The sequence below is a fragment of the Salarias fasciatus genome, chromosome 2 (genome assembly GCF_902148845.1).
Source record: "Salarias fasciatus chromosome 2, fSalaFa1.1, whole genome shotgun sequence".
Taxonomy (NCBI): domain Eukaryota; kingdom Metazoa; phylum Chordata; class Actinopteri; order Blenniiformes; family Blenniidae; genus Salarias; species Salarias fasciatus.
In genome coordinates this window covers 17,498,643-17,516,053 of record NC_043746.1, presented here as the reverse complement: position 1 = coordinate 17,516,053, position 17,411 = coordinate 17,498,643, and the positions used below count along the sequence as shown (strand labels likewise).

The following is a 17,411-nucleotide window of genomic DNA, read 5'->3' as shown; positions in this document are numbered from 1 at the left end:
ATTCATCCAAATGTATGGGTTTACAATCTTTGTGTATTTCTAAGGAGCAAATTGAAAAAGAAAAAAAAAAAAAAAAAAAAACCTTATATGAGTTCAAGTTTTCAAAAAAGGTTGAAAATGTGTCCCATTAAAACTGAATTACCAATTCCTGGTAAGTAAATGCTGAGATAAGGGAAAAGCCTGTACAATTTCATAGTACAAGCCAGTTTCCATTGAAACACTGATAAAGAAAAAAATAGAAATCAGGGTGTTTTCAGGCAAACATTGCTGGGTTAAAACAAGAGCTACTGAATCTTTACATTTCCTCAAAAAAACAAAGAAAATGTTGCAATAAATACTTGAATCTCATCATGATATTTTACAGGACCAAAGCCGTATAAAAGAAACCAGAGCTGAACAGCGTCTGTCCAAAAACACAAACCTGTTCACTGTTGAGTTGCCGTGCCTTTTTCAACTCAAGAATTGCTCAGCAGCAAGCTTTGGCTCTTCAGAATCATTACAAGCAGTTTCTTTATTTTGGTTTTCCAACTTGGAAAATCTGTGCAAATTCTGCAGCATTTTAAACTGAAACGATAAAGAAACAGTCTAATTTTCTATTTGTTTAAAGGAAAGCTAAAGATGCTGTAGTCGAGAGAAGCATGGCTCCTATAAATATATGGAGACATAGTTTCATTTGGTACTACGCAGATACCTCACAATATAGGGAAACAACATGACAGCAAGCTAAATAAATAAATTAACAACATAGGAAATACGTTGAGTGCAGTGGCCCCTGCTGCGTTCCAGACTCATTTCCATATCAAACACAACGAATCAAAGGCAGCCTTCCGACCGGGGCCACAATTTGATGTGGTAAATTCATATAAGTCTGCAATCAATATTTAATTAAGAGTTCGACACAGAAGCTGTATTTCATGTTGGCTCGATGATCCCTTTTAATGGGGAATCCGGGATTAACCGAGCTGTGCTGCTGCAGAGGAAACCGGGAGTAGCCCCGGCGTAAGCTCTCTCCGTCTCTCTCCTCTTTCACCTCGCTCTGCTGCTTTCTGAGCCGTGACTGACAGTCTGCTCCCGGAAGATCCTGAGGAAAATGACACTGTTTCACACTCTGCGGCATGCGCATCCCATTTGTCTGGCGCACACACACAGAGGATTACAGTGCCATCAGTCATCGTCACATATATCTGTGTCTTCCATTACCATCGCTGACACGTCAAACGCCGGCTGCACGCAGGGGTGTGTCTCCCCTGCCTCTCTAACACATCATACATTCAAGAATAAACAATAAAAAATAACAGCAGGAATAAAGGGAGGAAAGCACAGTGGGAGGTATAAAGCATCAAGCACAAAGCACATTCGGAGGACAGAAGACGGATTCTTAGCGTCTATTGTCTTTCCACCTCAATAAAGTGCCTTTTGAATATTTGGTGAGGTCAGTTCAAAGCAAAAACAGGGTATTTGATTTTGCAAACAGTACATACAAGAGACTCTAAAAGAGCGAGAAGGAAAAGGCATTATGGCATGGCACATTTTGGCATTTTGACTCCATCAGTGTAGTAAGTGCCTTTGGGAATGAAATGTTACAAAAAACACACTCCGATTTGAAATGTAACTAACGGCACAAAGATGAAAAAGTGAAATACAGTAAATGTATAAAAGAAAAACAAAGAAAAGAAGAGGATGATGGTATCGTATATGTACAACAGTCTTAAGAAATGGTTCAGGCAAATCCTGGGTCAACATCCATCCAGCACACAGAGAGACGAACCGGAATACAAATACTTGGAGATACTCTAGCCTCAATAATCAGCCGGGATGAAGAGTCCACGGTCCTCAGTGATCCACTGCTGCAATGGCAAACTCACGTCCAGAGTGCATGTGCTGCAGATGAAGCACCAGAGGGCCACGAATCGCGATTTCAGTCAGAAAGAGAAGAGGAAGACCGCGGAAGATCCAGGGACAAGCTGCTGATTGTCCAGGGGGGCTGAGCGTCCCCTGTGCGTTTGTGCTGGTACCTCCGTGCAGCGTCACCATCAGAAAACACCGGTTCAGCCGATCATCAGTCAAAGCCACGGGAGGAAACCAGCTCTGTGGATTCTCACATTTTCCCTCCTCACTGACTGAACCGTGCTGCAGAAAGAAGACAGCAGCAGGGGAGTAAGGAGTGGGTGGCTTTTATGAGACAGCCTGGGCTCAGTCTGCTCTCTCTGTGTTCGTCATCCGCAGGTAAATACCAGATTCACACTCTGTGCTTTCTTCTCTACGGCGAGCTGAGCTTCCTCACCTTTAGGTTCCCAGGGTCTACAAGAAAACACACATCCTTTAAAGAAGCTAATCAAAGAATTACTGCGACTCAACATGAGAAAGATCTCTTCTTTACCCCCTAGCCTGGAAGAGTCTCGTCTGCTGTCTCCTACAATCAGCGGCAGGCTGGCAGATGCTACAAAGCCCTCCTGTCGCCGACTCAGATTTTTCACCAGCCTTTAGATCAGGACCAAGATTTTAGGGGAAAGGGGCAGAAAATTTGAATATATTAATTATACTTTACATCATTTATTTATTTATTTTTACTTATTCATATCTTACACATTGTCCCTTTATGCATTTACATCAGAATAGTCACTTGGCTGCTCCAACAGAGGCGCTTACTGTACACCACATGTGGCTCAAACCTCACCAGCGCCCCCTGCTGTCTTCACATTGTAGCTGGATGACATCTCCACATTTGATGGTGATGCTGTCTGGTCCATTCTGGAGATAGTCAGCCAAAGCCCTGAATCTGCCTGGAGACTGACACAGAGGGAGAAAACAAACCAGCGTTAACTCATTCAGAAACAGTAAATTAAATCTTTTAAAGGTTAATAGACCTAAGAATTTAATGCGCAATATGCGTAATTGCTTGTCTGATTTAGTGTAATTTTAACTGCCTGTTTATGGCAAAGTACAGACAGAGTATTAAATTAGGCTAACTGATACTGTTTTCAGTCAGGGTAGAATTTGTTTTTTTATTTGATGTCAGCACTAAAAAAACATTGGAAATTGGTTTGTTGCATAGAGTGCCTCAAAGTAAAAAATAAGATAGACTCTCTTTTAAGTCTGTGCTGGAAAACCTGTCCAGAATGTGCTAATAAGAAGGTAGGACCTTCTTACTGACACCTAATTTTGAGAAAATAAATCAAAGCGACTGATCATATCTGACGTGTCTGGTCTCACCGGCTGCATCAGAATCTCCTCGTCCGTGTCAGATGGGTGGAAAGTGTCCCGACCTCCAGACCACTCCTCCAGACCCTCGCAGATGTCTACTGAGTGATGAGCTCCGGGCCAACCTGAGACACACACGTGACTTTGGATGTTGAAGGTCTGACTTTTTTTTTTTTTTATTTGTGTCAATAACACATCTGAAAAGACTCCATGTAGATACTTTGTAACTAAATCGACTATTTGACGGTTCCTTCGTCACTTACTGGGAAACAAACAAGAACGTAGAATCAAAAGCTAATCTCAGAGGCTGGAACTTTTTTCCCACAATTCCTCGACAGAACTGGGTCTTCAGGTCAAAGTACACCTGAACTGCTGATGGGAGGGAAAAGTCAAATATCTACATCAGTTAACAAGTATGAGCAAAGTCAGCAACAGCACTACAGAGTCTGCAAGGCACCACTTCCATCAAATTTGACACAGATTTAGTTACTAAGTATCTACTTGATTAGAACAAATGTGTGTTAGTACTCACTCCTTCGGTTGTGCTGGTGCTTAGGCGAGTGAGGCTGGGGGTCTGGACTGCTCCTCCCTGACTCTGTGTCCTCTGAGCTCACTGACGCCCTCTGCTGCTTGCTGTGGGAAATGGCATCAAAAACGGCATCAGCAAATGTCCACACTCACACACACACGCGCGCTCAGGATAGAGGTTGTCCTCGGCCTTGCAATCTGAGGTCAGCTTCTTCAGTCTGACTCATCCCAGAGATTAGCAGAGCTTCCCCTCAGATCACTGTCATGAACAACTCCTTCCCGCTGTGTCTCCAACAACCACAGTCATCTCGGCACCAGGCAAACGGAAACAAACACACAGCAGCCATTTGCAAGCCCCTCCAAAAGGTGGCAGAGGAATTTACACTGACACAGTGTTCACACAAAGGTTCGCATGTGTCAAGGTAAGGGAGGATCTGGTCTCGATTTGTTGAGATCCAGATTTGGAGATTATGATTGCTCAGTAACGAGACTGCTGAAATGCTAATTGTTCTTGATCAGATCTCAAAAATGAGCCCCATCTGGAAAAACAGTTGCCATGAGGAAATCATAAAAATTAATGGAATGAAAATTAAACTCGTCTTTCGTTTGCCCTTTGCATCACATGCAAAATAGCAAATCGGCTTTGCGATAAACAAGAGGAACTGTTTTTAGATATCGTGTTAAATCAAAGCCATGATGAGCTGCAGAGACGCGGGGCTCTCGGCGCAGTAAGGGAGCATGGCAGGTCAGTTATGGACCAGAATGGAGCGTATAAGACAGGGTGCAGCTGACGATCAGTATGCAAACACAGCAGCCTGGAGGGGGGACGGGGGGGACGGGGGTTGGCCCCCAAAACGGGGCCAAGTGGGTCATGCCAGAGTGAGGCGAGCCAGGCCGGGCCAGGCTGAGTTTACCACTGAGCGTTACGGCAGGTCAGTGGCGCTGGGGGCAGTGGCGGGGGCGCGGCCGGGGCCGTTGCCGGGGGCTTCGGGGACGGGGGCTCCGGGACCGCAGGCACAGAAACACGTCAGCTGACAGCGAGACAAAGTCCAGCCCCGGCAGACAGCCCCTGGGGACCCCTCTGGACGGCCGCATGCCCCTGCAGGGAGGGGACGGGAGGCATGGGGATAGGCAACTACACAGCAGTGAAGAGAGAGGGGCCTGCGCCCGTCGTCACACACACACACACACACCACAAAGCCTTGACCGGGGCAACGTGAGGTGACGGTCACACTCCATCCAGCTCTGATTAGATATGGAAACTCAACGGATGCAGGTGGTAGAGCTACGGGTGTGCACACGTGTGTGTTCCTGTTTTTCTTTCTTTGTGGGACGCTTAAGAGGAAAACACAGACTACAGAGGAGTTATCATATAACTGAGGTTATGAAGTTGGCTCTGATAATGAAAATCAGAGGAAGGTTCAGTGGATCACATCAGGAAAAACGGCCCCACAAAGATACAGCAACAAGAATGAGTGTGTGTGATCATGAGCCTAAAACGCTCCTATAATTAGAGTGTGTCTGTGTGTGTGTGTAATCAGGACACTGACCTCTCCGAGAGCGAAGGAGAAAGCTGCATGTGTTCAACCATTTGGCCGTGTTGATACGCTTCGTCTGGGAAAAGAACAAAGTATTTTTTACGGGGATCCACTGAGAGATTTTGGTTTCTGTGGAAGATTCATTTGATCCTAAGCTGAATATTAACTGGGGTCTGGGATGAGCACGTCCTCCCCTTCCTTTTGGGAACAGGATATGGTGAAGAAAGTCTAAAGCACAAAGGCTCACCTTCTAGCTGTGGATCTTTCAACCGTATCTCGAGCTCTCTGAGCTCTGTGAGAACCGGTTCAAAGCTCTGAGAGTTCAAGGGAACCTTTGTGCTCAGACTTTTTCAGCCGTATCAAACCGAGTTGTTCACACACCTCTGAGCAGCTTCTGCTGGTTAGTCAAAATTCTGCGGAGCTCGTTGAGCCAGGCCATCTTCACCTCCACTGTGGGAGCCTGAGCAACAGCCGAGACACAACAAGTCAGTCAGCGAAAGACAGAGCATGTTTCTTAACTACCAACATGAAACTTCCAGGACAATGCCTCTTTCAGGTCGTGTGATGCAGGCAAAGCGGCAAAAATATTGATTACAATTCCAATATTTAGACATGTTCAGTTCAATCACCAGAGTCGAATGCACTCATTTGTGAAATTGAATTGTGATTATAAAAATCACTTAACCATGAACTGTTTTCAATTATTTTGATGAAATATTCAATTATTCATATTAATGTGTTGGTTTAGCTCTGGTGGAAATAGAAACAGAAACTTAAAACATGAGACACGTTTCCATTTCTATTACAGTGATGGTTCTAGATCAAAAGCAACACAGGAAACAAACTGCTGCTCTGAAATGTAACAGAGGTAACAAAAAAAAAGCAAAACTGTAAAAAAATTGAACAGCAAATGGCAGCAATGTTCATGGGCCAGCATTTGTGATATCTAGGTAAGGAAAAGGTTTGTATTTTTTTTTTATTTTCTGGCCCCATTGAAAATCAAACCAATTTGACACCCCTGGCTTAAAACTACAACATTAAAACCAAAAAGGTAAATTACCAGAAAGCGATCATCCCAGATGAACTACTCAGCGTGAAATGATGAGACTCCTCCTCACCTGCACCACATACACCTCCTCCCTGCCGCTGTACCAGATCTCAAACTTCTTCACATCTCCCTTGACGTTCTCTGTGATCCCCACCGCCGTCATCTGCCAGGAGACATATGCTGTTTACCGCGACACGCACACACATGTCGACAGGACGAGGAGCACGAGCAACACGTCGCACGTCAGACTTACATCATGTTACACATCTGTCCTGTCACCACACACACACACACACACACTCCTCGGCTGTGCGACTGCTTCCTTCCCATATCCTCAATAATAAATCAAGAGCAGCAGCTGTTGGCGTGACACCAGCTTTGGCATCGCCCGCCCACCTTCCCGTACAGCACAGGAAGGGTTAGAAGACTGTCGGGTTCTGGGAGCGGCAGGGCGATACACACATGTTGAACCGTTGTATTACAGACACCAATAACATGCCTGTGCCTCAAGCTGATCAATCATTTCATTACAGCTGAAAACAAAGACATGCTTCATGAGCATCTTAGGATTCTAAGATATTTATGGGTGTAATTTAGAAAGGAAAATCTTTAGTAATTATTCAATACTGAGACAGGTGATCACTGTGAAAATCCCTGGTTCAAGTCCAGGTGGGGCTGGATAACCGTTCGATGTGGAGTTTGCATGTTTGGGTTTGTTCTGGGGAATCGGTTTGCCTCCAAGCAAACGGTCTTCATGATAACTGTAGGTGTGAATGTGTGTGTCGGTTTAAGCTGAATAAAGTTAGATAGAAAAAGAACAGAGGGATGTGTTTTGGTCTTCAGAATTAAAAACTAATTTGGAAGTAATACAAAAATAAAACTTATTTTTATTAATTAACTGTGTTCAACTCTACACTGTTGTAGGATTCTCTAGTATGAATTCAGTCGCATCATGAATTTGACAATTTATTATGCAACAGTGTCTTTAAACAAGAGGACATGAAACCTGATGATTTTAAAACTGAATATCTTACATCTAGAATGACTGTGAAGCTGCTCTAGATTAAGGGGGAACAAAGCATCCAGCTATCAGGGCCTCATTTTTGTCCTCCATTTTTTAATTTCTCTTAAATAAAGTAGGTGTGTTCCCATCAGGCCAACAAACAACAAGCCTGACGTGTTTAACAGACACGTACGGACCTTGAGGTAATGCTTGAAGCTGTATGAGGGGGTCTTATCGCAGCCGTCTCCGTGCTCCTCCCGTCGTTTGCACAGCAGCAGAGCCCTCTCATACAGGAAGAGGTGTCTCTGCATCGGCTTGAAGCGAGCCAGCTCCTTCATGCGCGTGGGCCCTTTCTTATGGCTGATCCACACGCTGAAGGAGCCCTGCATGAGCACACGGCCCAGCTCACAGATGTCCCCCTGCAGACAAACGAGGGCACAGCTCAAGATGTGTTGTTAATAGATGGAGTTTTGCTGTAGCTGCTGGTATTCATTTGCTTTTATTGTCATTGAAAAGATTCCTATGAGCTGATAAGGGAAATCAGCAGTAATTGATGAACAGATATTTAATTCACCTCATATCCTGTGATGGCTATCTGGTGCATGGAGTCATTTACTGACTTGAGCAAGTCCAGCATGGCTGTTAGCGCCCCCTGCAGGTCAGACGTGCCCTCACAGTCCGTGCTGTACTTGAGCAGCTCCTGAAAAAAAACACAAACATGCAAAAACACACACATATGGTAACTAAAAGAGCGCAATCGAGTGATGCAGATTTACATTAAGTTGGAAATGCTGCTTATGTGATAAAATGTGCTCAGTCAGCAGATTCTGTGGATTGTGATAATTTATGCATGTGAATCTGGGGCAGTCGTTTCATCTGCTGATTATTTCAGAGTTATAATATTAAAGATACAGAGAGGCCGAAGATGAAAGGGAAGTATTAGGAATGCACTAATCCATTAGCACTGCCCTGATCCAGAGCAGGCTTGCTGGATTTTTGCTGAAATACACATTAAAATGGGCGAAAATCTTTTCAAATCCCACAGTAAAATACGATCTGAGCTGATTGAGCTTCTGTGTGTGTGTGTGCGACTTTGCCCTCTGACCTTGAGCAGCAGCTGGTATTTGGTGAGGCGTTGCACAGGTTTCAACAGATACGAATCCAGGCCCAGTTTGTGCTCCAGCTTCTTTTGACACTCCTTCACAGGAAAATATAAAATCAATCAGAAACAACAATCACAGCCTCTTCAAAGCCAGCCTTCATTTTTTTCAAGAACATAGGTAAAGCACAAGATCTGTCTCCTCTGCCTGTCTTCCTGTACCACTGCTAAAAATCTACTTGATCACAGAACGCTATGCTAAGTATAGCCATGACTGGTTCAGTACAGATATTTGGATGTAATATTCGAGGGAAAACCTAAAAATAAACATGCAGCTAAAGTGTATTATCGGAAATAATCAATATTTTCACAAAGATGTGGCATCACTCTGAGGAAAAATAGTTCCTTATTCATGATTTCTGGTCATAATAGACATCAGCTAAACACACACACACTGTGCTCTTGCTTGAAATTTAATTTAAATGCTTGAAGCTATCTTGTATACTATCTGAAAAGCTGCCACAAAAAAAAAGAAAAAAAAAAAAAAGAAAATTAGTCAATCTGCTGAAAAGAAGAGAAATGAAGCAAAGCTGACCTGAAAGAAGCCACAGTCTGAGAACTGTCTCCACAGCGCCTCAGAGCGAGGCTTATTCTGACAGTAGCATTCATACATCTGGAAGCTTTCTTTCTGAGAAGACAGGACAGAAAATGTAGCTCAAATCAGCTGAATGTAAAAGACAACAGACCAACAGGCTGCATGCTAAAGAAACTGTTTGAATGACCATCATCTCACCCGCTCCAGAAAACAGGCTCCCACTCCTTCAGGAGCCTCCAGGCATCCTTCAAGGTCCTGCAGGAAAACTCTGTAGTTACAGAAAGAGAAAATACCAGGATTCAGATCTACACATGCACGTACGCATGCACGCAATCTGCAAGTGACCTTCACTTATGACCTTATCAGAGGCAGAAATTAGTTTTCTCCTAATCGGGATTCAAACCTCCATTTAAATTTTAATGTAGTGAATGGTGTAAATAGTGTCGTGAGTCTTTAATCACTTGCCTGCTGTGAAAATTGTAGATTTCAGGCATGTTTCCAAAGAGAATGTCCCTCTTACTGCGGAGTATCGGGGGCAGGAGCCCCGACAGAGCGGGGTTGTCCATTTCAGCCCTGTAGCCCTGCAATATTCATAACAGCGCGATCAAGGGAGCATCGTGCGCAGGGGATAAAATATCACCAGCAGCGATTGAAGAAAAAGTAGGCTACAACAAGTGTGCAGATATGGTGGGATCATGAACACGCTGAAGCTGTCTCACCAGTAACACTGACAGCAGCTCTTCCACGTAGATTCTCTCCGTCTCTATGAGTTCCCTCATCACATGACTACGATGAAAACATAGAAACACACAGAAAGAAAAAAAAAAAAAGACAGCCAGAGGGCATCATTAGTACTGACCAAAGAGAATTGCAAAGCAAACAGCATCAAGAGGAGAACGGGAGCCAGACGGACGGACGAATGGACGGGTGGATGTGCCTCCCCTCACCGCTTCAGCAGATCTGGGCTGTCGTCTCCGTCCAGACTGTACGACACACAGCTGCGGCTCTCCTGGTAGTCGTGAATCACCTCTATCTGAACACACCACAGAGAAACTCTCATTCGTCCATTTGGCGCTTTGAGAAAATGTCAGAACTACAGGATAAAAGAGTGAAACAGTAGAACTAGTGGATCAGTGTTTGAGGGTGGTCGTCAGTGCAGTTGGATGTGAGGAAATGACATTTTCAAATGATTTGCTTCTCACTTACTTTCCTGGCGTTGGGGCTTTTTCTGGATGATCTCTTCCCAGGCAACGAGAGGTCGAACGTGAACTTCAACCCATCGCCTGTGAAAAGTCATGAAGTCACACCGTCATCAGAGAGCAATAATTCACAACCATTTCCATATGTTCTGAGGAGACAACTAATTAAAATCAAACTTTTTTTTTAATGACAGTGTGCACAGTGTGAACCCAACAGCCTCAAAGGGGTTCGCTCGCCCTGCCTGTGACCTTTATATGATGTCTCACTAATTTAAGCAAAACATGAATGAGCCACGACGGACGTTCCAGGTAATCAGTGGCGATAGGTTGCCTCGTCCCGGGGCGTGGACTGGATCCGATCTGTACAGATCTGAAGCGTCGTTTGGCAGAACTATCAGAGTCTTTTTGATCCTGAATCCTCACATGACGGTCCAGTGTTGTGCCTGCGTGTTACATGCGTTACATTCATCAACCTGTATGCATATGAAGAACACGTATCCCAGCCTGCACCAGATCAGATCAACCAAGCTAACCACTCGCTCCTTTATCTCCTTTCTTGAACGGCCTATGTACCGACGATCAAAGGATTCTTTGAGCGGACCATCATCACTCACTCATTTGTTATAAATCTCATTAGTATTGCTTTCTATTACAGGGATACAAACCTCAAACACATGAGTGAGCACGGGAAAAGAGCCGATTTATCTTTTCAGCTAAACATTCAACGGGTGAAGGAATACACACAATCACACTGCAGATAACACAGATACTGTGTTAATTTGATACAACAGCACAGGGTTGGCTTTGTTCAGCCTCTCCTGAGACACAGAGGCAGATGAAAAGTTCTTTAATGTATATGAACCACATACGGTCCTGTGGCACCTGCTGGAACTAATAGAGCAGTCAGTTATCTCCCAGGGGACTGATTATACCTTGTATCCTTGTTCTAGCTCATTTGTAACAGGGGTGCGTTAACCCCAGGGGCCATTCAGAGAAACCTCGGCGCTTTGCAGTGAGACCCTGTGAAGTGTTAATTTAACGGTGCCTAAAGAAAAGATGGAAGGGTTGGAGAGCGGTGCGCGCGCCACGCCGCGAATGCCGAGATGAGACCCCATACTGGGCCTGGAAAACAGAGGACGGCGAGGATCTGGAGCCGGCACGTGGAAAGCAAGAGCGTCTCCGCCGCACGTGTGGGAAGCTTTCTGTGAAGCGGCGCCGTTTCATCTACCGTCACAAAGATCTCTCTTTGAATGTTGCAAGCACGAATGAAAGAATAGCTTCTTCATTTCAACAGCAGCTCTCTCTTTAAAGTCGAGATATGAAGTGTGTGTGCCGGTATTGTACCGTGTTTCGGGGAGAAGAGCGGGGACTTGGAGCGAGGGGGGTTTTCCGGCCTGGGGGCCACCAGTTGGACCGGTCGTATGTGTTTGTCAGCCAGCTTCCTCAGACAAGTCTGCCGGTTCTGAAACATTTGTTGTACCGTTGCATGTTTCTCAAACGTTTTCTCAATCTGGGCCTAAAACGGGACAAACATGGAAAGAGGGTGCAGATTGAATTTTGATGGAAAGCTTTGCATCTCTGACACTGTGAGACAATCAGACAATATCAATGATAATCCAAGTCATGAGAATCGCGGTTTGAATAGCTCTTTTTGTGACATGAAGTTGCTAACCTGAAGGTGAGGCGTGATAACAGCCTCGTACTCGATTGTCAAGATGTTGAGTCCTGAGCTCAGCATGGGCGGCGACCCCTCCAGGAACTTCTCAATGTCCCTCAAAGCAGCCTGGGCCCCTTCCTTCGACTGGAATTTATCCACCAGCTGATTGGCCAACAGATATGCTCCATCATCACACCAGGTTTGGGCCTGCAGGTTCAGATCATGTTCATCAGTAAGGCACATACAGTACACGGGTCAGGTGACTGTAAAATAAAATGCACGTTTCGCATTACCTGCCCGAGGCAGAGCAGCAGTTGGTGTGTCTGCAGAAGAAAAGAGTGTTTGGACTTCAGAGCAGCACTGAGTGTGTCACAGTAGTGGCGAAGCTCATTGCAGCGCTGCATGATGAGAGCCATGGCGTAGTGGTGACCGGCTGACAGCTGGTGTCCGTGAAGAATGATGATCTGGGCTCGAGCCATCACCTCCTGACACACAAGAGGGAGGAAGATGGTTTTATTACACAGAGATCTTCAAGTCCTGAGGGAGACCGCGATATAAAAACACATTGGCACCTGTCCACAGACCCATCCATTCATCATCAATGCCAGTTTAATCTGCGTTATGATCTGAAGCCTGTTGACACTGAACCAAAGGGGGGGTGCAGCATGAAGAAAAGAAAAGAAAAAAAAAAAACACTGACCTGTGCATTGGATTCTAGATTATCCAGTTTTTTCAGAGATTGTTCTGTTTGTGCCAGCGTGTTCACAGATATGGAAAGTTCTCGTTCCTGAGCCATGAGGTGCTCCAGACACAGCTCGATCTAAATGGAAATAAAAACAGCCACACACACGCACATTAAACAAGAAAAAAAAAAAAAAAAAAACAAGACGAACAATATAGAAAAGTCAACCTGATAGGCTCTAGAGACGTTTGAAGTGAAATGAAGTGAAATGAAATGATGAAATCCTTGCCTCTTGAAAGCTTTGCTCATATTTGAGCAGCTGGAGGAACTGATGAAGCTTCAGGTGATGCTTCTCAAAGAAGCCATCAAAGGCTGACTCCATGTCTCTGAGCTGCGCAAGAAGCCTGAAAACCACAAGCAGACTACTCATTTCTACAGTGAAGTGCTGTGTTAGTCATTTAAAGTTCAGTTTTTCAGCAGAAATACAATATAGGCAACTTCTTCAACAAATGTGGGCAACGGCAACCATTTCTGAATTTGTGACATTTATTTCAAATAATTTAATATATTGCTAATTAAACCTAACAAAGACTGCAGATTACCTCTGTACCGTTTCCCAGTCCAACTTCACATCCCACAGCGAGTCGTCCTCCTTTACGGTGATCTCTAGGCTGGAGAGAAGATGACGACCCTCTTTGGACACTGATCTGATTGCATCCTTCAAAAAAAAAGAATGATAAAGGAAGATTGCACATTAAGAGGCGGAGTGAGATCAGTGTGATCTATATAAGTGATCATATTGGCCAATGTGATTTGTGTGGAAATGGGGGAATCGTACCTTGAGTCTTTTATACTTGTCAGTGTGAGACTCGAGGAGACGCTCGATGGTTTTGGCGTCATCGAGCAGCTCTGTTTCGGCCACCTCGGTACCGAAGCCCTGCAGCATCTGAGCAATGTCTTTCACTGTTACAGCAAAACTTTCAATCGCCTGTCGGGGAAGCAAAAACACTGCTGTGAAGTGACGCTGCAAGCACAGCAAACAGCACGGCTGTATTGTAGATGGAAGACAATTTCCTCTTCTTTTCATTAATATGCGCTGAACTTTTGGTAGCAACTTAAAGAAAGTGGTGTAAAATTGTGGCTGACTCACAGAAAGAGTAATACAATCACAAAACAATGATTAAAAAAACTTCTATCACTTATCGTCTCGGTGAAGTTTGCTGCTTACCGTTCGTAAAACAATCCAGTCGCTGTGACAGTAATCAAGTGTGCCTCCGAACTCTGAAGTGAGCTGGTTCTCATCGATGTATCGCAGCAGGTCTGTGACAGAGCTCAGCATCACCACCTAAACACGCAGACCCAGTCTCAGACTTCACAAACAAAAACTTTGCATCATAGATTGACTTATTTATTAATTTCTGCACAGGAGAACTTTTGTCCACAAAGTCCATCAAATGTAGACAACTGGAAAAATCCTTCAAATCAATTGGTAAAGACAAGAAACACCCAGTTTTAGGTAATCATCTGAAATGTCAGAAACAACCATCCAGTGTAGTATAATGTTGCCCTCAAACGTAAAACAGAAATGTCTGCGTCTCTTTGGACATGTTCTCTACAGAATATTGTGAAGAGAACAAAGTGTACCTTGTTGTGGTGTGAAACATGTTAGTGAACTGCTGCCTTACTGGCATCTTGAGCATGAAGTCCTCCTGGCTGAAGCGAAAGCCAATGTCAGTGACAGTACGGTGGAAGAAGCTGGTGGGTCGGAGGACCAGGACCAGGTGGAGGTTCCCCGGAAAGGAAGCCTTGATGGGAGAAAAGAGGTTCAAAGTTGGAGCTGATGCTTTAGACTGAGGAGGATTCGGCACAAAATTAAAACTACCGTGCATCAGTCATTAAGTCCTCTATTGTCTGTATGTTGATATTGTGTTGTACATCATTACGTCTCCGTCATCAGCCATAACATTTCGACTGCCTGTTTAATATCAGATAAGTTCACTTTTTGTTGCCGAATAACCCTGAACAATCACAGATTTCACTAAACTCCTTAAAATGTGAAGTTGTATCTGGTTCGAAGATGTTAGCAGGAGATCCTTCAAGTCCTGTCGGTTGTGACACGATACCTCCATGAGAGGTGTATCACTGAACCTCGGACACCCACAATCCTGAAACAATTCACCCTTGAACGACTTTCAACCGATACTTTGCCAAATTTGCTAACTTCTGACACGTCGAGTCTGAGGACAAAATGTTCCCTCGGTGCCAAATATAGCCCGGTCCCGATCAGCTGTCATGAAGCAGGAATCCATCCATCTATCCTCTCTGTTCCTTTTTTCAAGTTAGTGTCACAGCTCTGGAGCCGATTGCAGCTGACTAAGGGCAAATGTAGAGTATTCCATAGTTATTTCACTGGTCACAGAGAGGCACACACACACACACACACACAGACACACACACACACACACACACACACACACACACATTTACATGTGTTTCATTAAGATGCATCAATAAACCTGAAACGCATGTACACTGATAGGAAAGCCACACATAATGTGAGCAAACAGCACGACATGCATTTAACAAAAGGACAAGATGGACATGATGTTATTAGGTTTAATTTCTGGCAAAGTTTTTGTTTTGTTTTTTAAATATGAATTGTCTAAAGCTGTTGTAACTTTCCTCACATGCATGTTTTTGTCTGTGTTAGGGAACCAGAGTACTCCCAATAAACATGCATGCCCATCACAGAAAGACCCCTAAGCAGGAATATTCTCACTGTGAGCCAGAGGTGCTACACACTACATCACTATGTGATATATTTTTTAAGAATGATTAATTCCACAGAATAAATAAGAAAAAAAAACAGAAGGGTTCTACTGGGTTTTCATCCTGCAGATCTGACAGGAGAGACCTCCAGTCCCTATTGGTCTGTCACTCTGCAGATTACTGTCAAGAAAGTGGATTCAGTCACTCTGCTGCTTACACACACCACACTGCGCACTGCTCATCCAGGTTCTTTCAGGTCATTATTTGACATTGCAGGGAACATGCATACTCAGCAACTGCACAGTGACCAAACAAAACAACAACAAAACAGTCACAGTCGACCACAATAAATCCACGATCTTCTCACCAGGCAGTTCATTAGATGATGCAATCTATATTTTAACTGCAGTTCCTTAACTGCAGTTGTAAATGTTGCTGCCCTGCAGCAGCCGTATCTGTCTCCTGTGTTTTCAATCAGCTGTAAAGTGACGCAACTTCTGACTTTCATTTGGATTTCCAGCACACACATGCAGGTAAAGTGAGTGGTAGTGGGCGCGCGGCGGTGCAGGCGGGGGGTCTGAAGTTAACGCGCAGCCGGTCGCGTGACTAAGCAAAGCGCGCCTCGCGCCGCAGCGCGTCGCCTCTGCCGCATTCGCCCTGCCCGGCGGTGCCCGCCCCGAAAAAACTTCGCCCTCAACTCTTCAAGACGGCTCTGCAGCAAAACCAGCGGGCGGCTCGTTACCGGACTCCTGCGGATCCTCGGCATTCCTTTCCGGTAAAAGCAGTCAGTCATGGCGTGAGAAGCCATCTCGGTGGAATCATGCGGCGCGCAGAGCTCCGTGCGGCTGGCTGACCGGGGACCGCAGCCGCAGCTGCTGATGCTGCCTCTCAGACGGAGGGTGGCAGCGCTGTCTGCAACGTTTCCCCTCTTTGTATCCCTCTCTCTCTCTCTCTCTCCCTCTCTCTCCCTCCTCAGCACAGCGTCATCTCACTCCTTTTTGCTTACTCATACTTTAGCATCAGTATGCACCGGGACGCCCGGAATGTTGACAGTCCCCTTCAAAACACTCACCCTTCATTTCCACGCGGAACTGACTGCAGTGACTGCTGTTCGTGTGTTGTTTAAGATTTCAGCACCATGGACAGCAAATAAACAATTTAAACATTCCGCTGCAGGTGAGGTGAGAATGCATCTGAACTGTTCATTTGCAGCATAAAACATATTTCAATGCGGGAATGAAACAGGAAACTTACTGCTATCCTGGCAAGTGCAGTTTTGATGGAGGCCCATGTATCCAGTCTTCGGTCTAAAATAATGATGAATTTGACCCCAGGTTGCCTCGTTCTGAAAGCATAAGCAAGGATTTGTACAATCATGTGCAGTAATGAATGAGTCTTAGACACGACATAAACTAGACAGTCTTAAAGAAGCTGGATGATGCCCAACAATCAATAGAGGGCAATCTGCCTCTTTATAAAGAATTTTATTGCATTTTAATGAAAAGGGAACTATGAAGAAAAGATGTCAGGACATAGAGGACATGAGGGGGACATCTGATCCTGGTCTGGAGAGCGGTGAAGGCCGGCACGGCTGTGCTCAGAATACAAGCAGTAACTTTTGGTGCAGTGCAGAAAGGGAGCGATAGAAACTCAAACAGCCGTACCGAGGGATGAGAGTGAGGTATGTAAACACTTTGGCTAAAGCTTCCTCGGGAATGTCACTGAAAGCAGAGCATTCTGGGAGGGTGATGATGACACTGGAGTCTTCTCCACGCCCCCCTGAGGAAAAGCACACAAGTGATCACTTTATTTTAAATTATTTATTTATTTATTTCTGCACAGGGCAGCCAAATATCAGGGGAATGGCCGGTTTGGAAAAATAGGCCTCACCTGACAAGTATGCCACTTGCTTCTGTATGTAGCCTCCCACCTCCTTCATGCTCACAGGCACAGTCACCTCTGGACAAGGAAAACACAAAAACATGCACAATCGAAACAAGTCTCTCAAATCAGATCAGATGTGCTTGAATTTGGATGTCTTTAAACTCTTGGGGAAACATTTGATTTAACTTCAGACAACGTCAGGAAATCA

At 44.8% G+C, this 17,411-nt stretch overlaps 1 protein-coding gene across 1 annotated transcript; it reads right to left on the bottom strand.

The window, feature by feature from the left end:
* Nucleotides 1-34: 34 nt before the first annotated feature.
* On the bottom strand, nucleotides 35-16,132 carry mcf2a (MCF.2 cell line derived transforming sequence a). The gene is made up of 27 exons (XM_030114818.1): nucleotides 16,062-16,132; nucleotides 14,236-14,355; nucleotides 13,779-13,895; nucleotides 13,389-13,538; nucleotides 13,153-13,268; nucleotides 12,840-12,954; nucleotides 12,569-12,688; nucleotides 12,162-12,353; nucleotides 11,884-12,075; nucleotides 11,556-11,727; nucleotides 10,219-10,295; nucleotides 9,960-10,045; nucleotides 9,732-9,798; nucleotides 9,478-9,593; nucleotides 9,211-9,280; nucleotides 9,013-9,105; nucleotides 8,424-8,516; nucleotides 7,893-8,018; nucleotides 7,516-7,737; nucleotides 6,386-6,478; nucleotides 5,649-5,727; nucleotides 5,280-5,343; nucleotides 3,734-3,834; nucleotides 3,214-3,326; nucleotides 2,678-2,790; nucleotides 2,381-2,481; nucleotides 35-2,301 (listed from the first exon to the last, which is right to left on the bottom strand). The coding sequence occupies exons 1-27, from the start codon at nucleotides 16,125-16,127 to the stop codon at nucleotides 2,261-2,263; spliced, it is 3,015 nt and encodes a 1,004-aa protein (XP_029970678.1). The 5' UTR covers nucleotides 16,128-16,132; the 3' UTR covers nucleotides 35-2,260.
* Between the last annotated feature and the right edge of the window lie 1,279 nt (nucleotides 16,133-17,411).

Bases quoted from the DNA above. Each gene is read 5' to 3' on its own strand.
- mcf2a (XM_030114818.1), bottom strand. From the start codon at position 16,127: ATGGCTTCTCACGCCATGACTGACTGCTTTTACCGGAAAGGAATGCCG. The intron at 13,539-13,778 runs GTAAGCAGCAAA...CTTCCCCGACAG, and splicing joins ACTGGATTGTTTTACGAACG to GCGATTGAAAGTTTTGCTGT. The intron at 10,296-11,555 runs GTACAATACCGG...GACTTTTCACAG, and splicing joins GCTCTTCTCCCCGAAACACG to GCGATGGGTTGAAGTTCACG.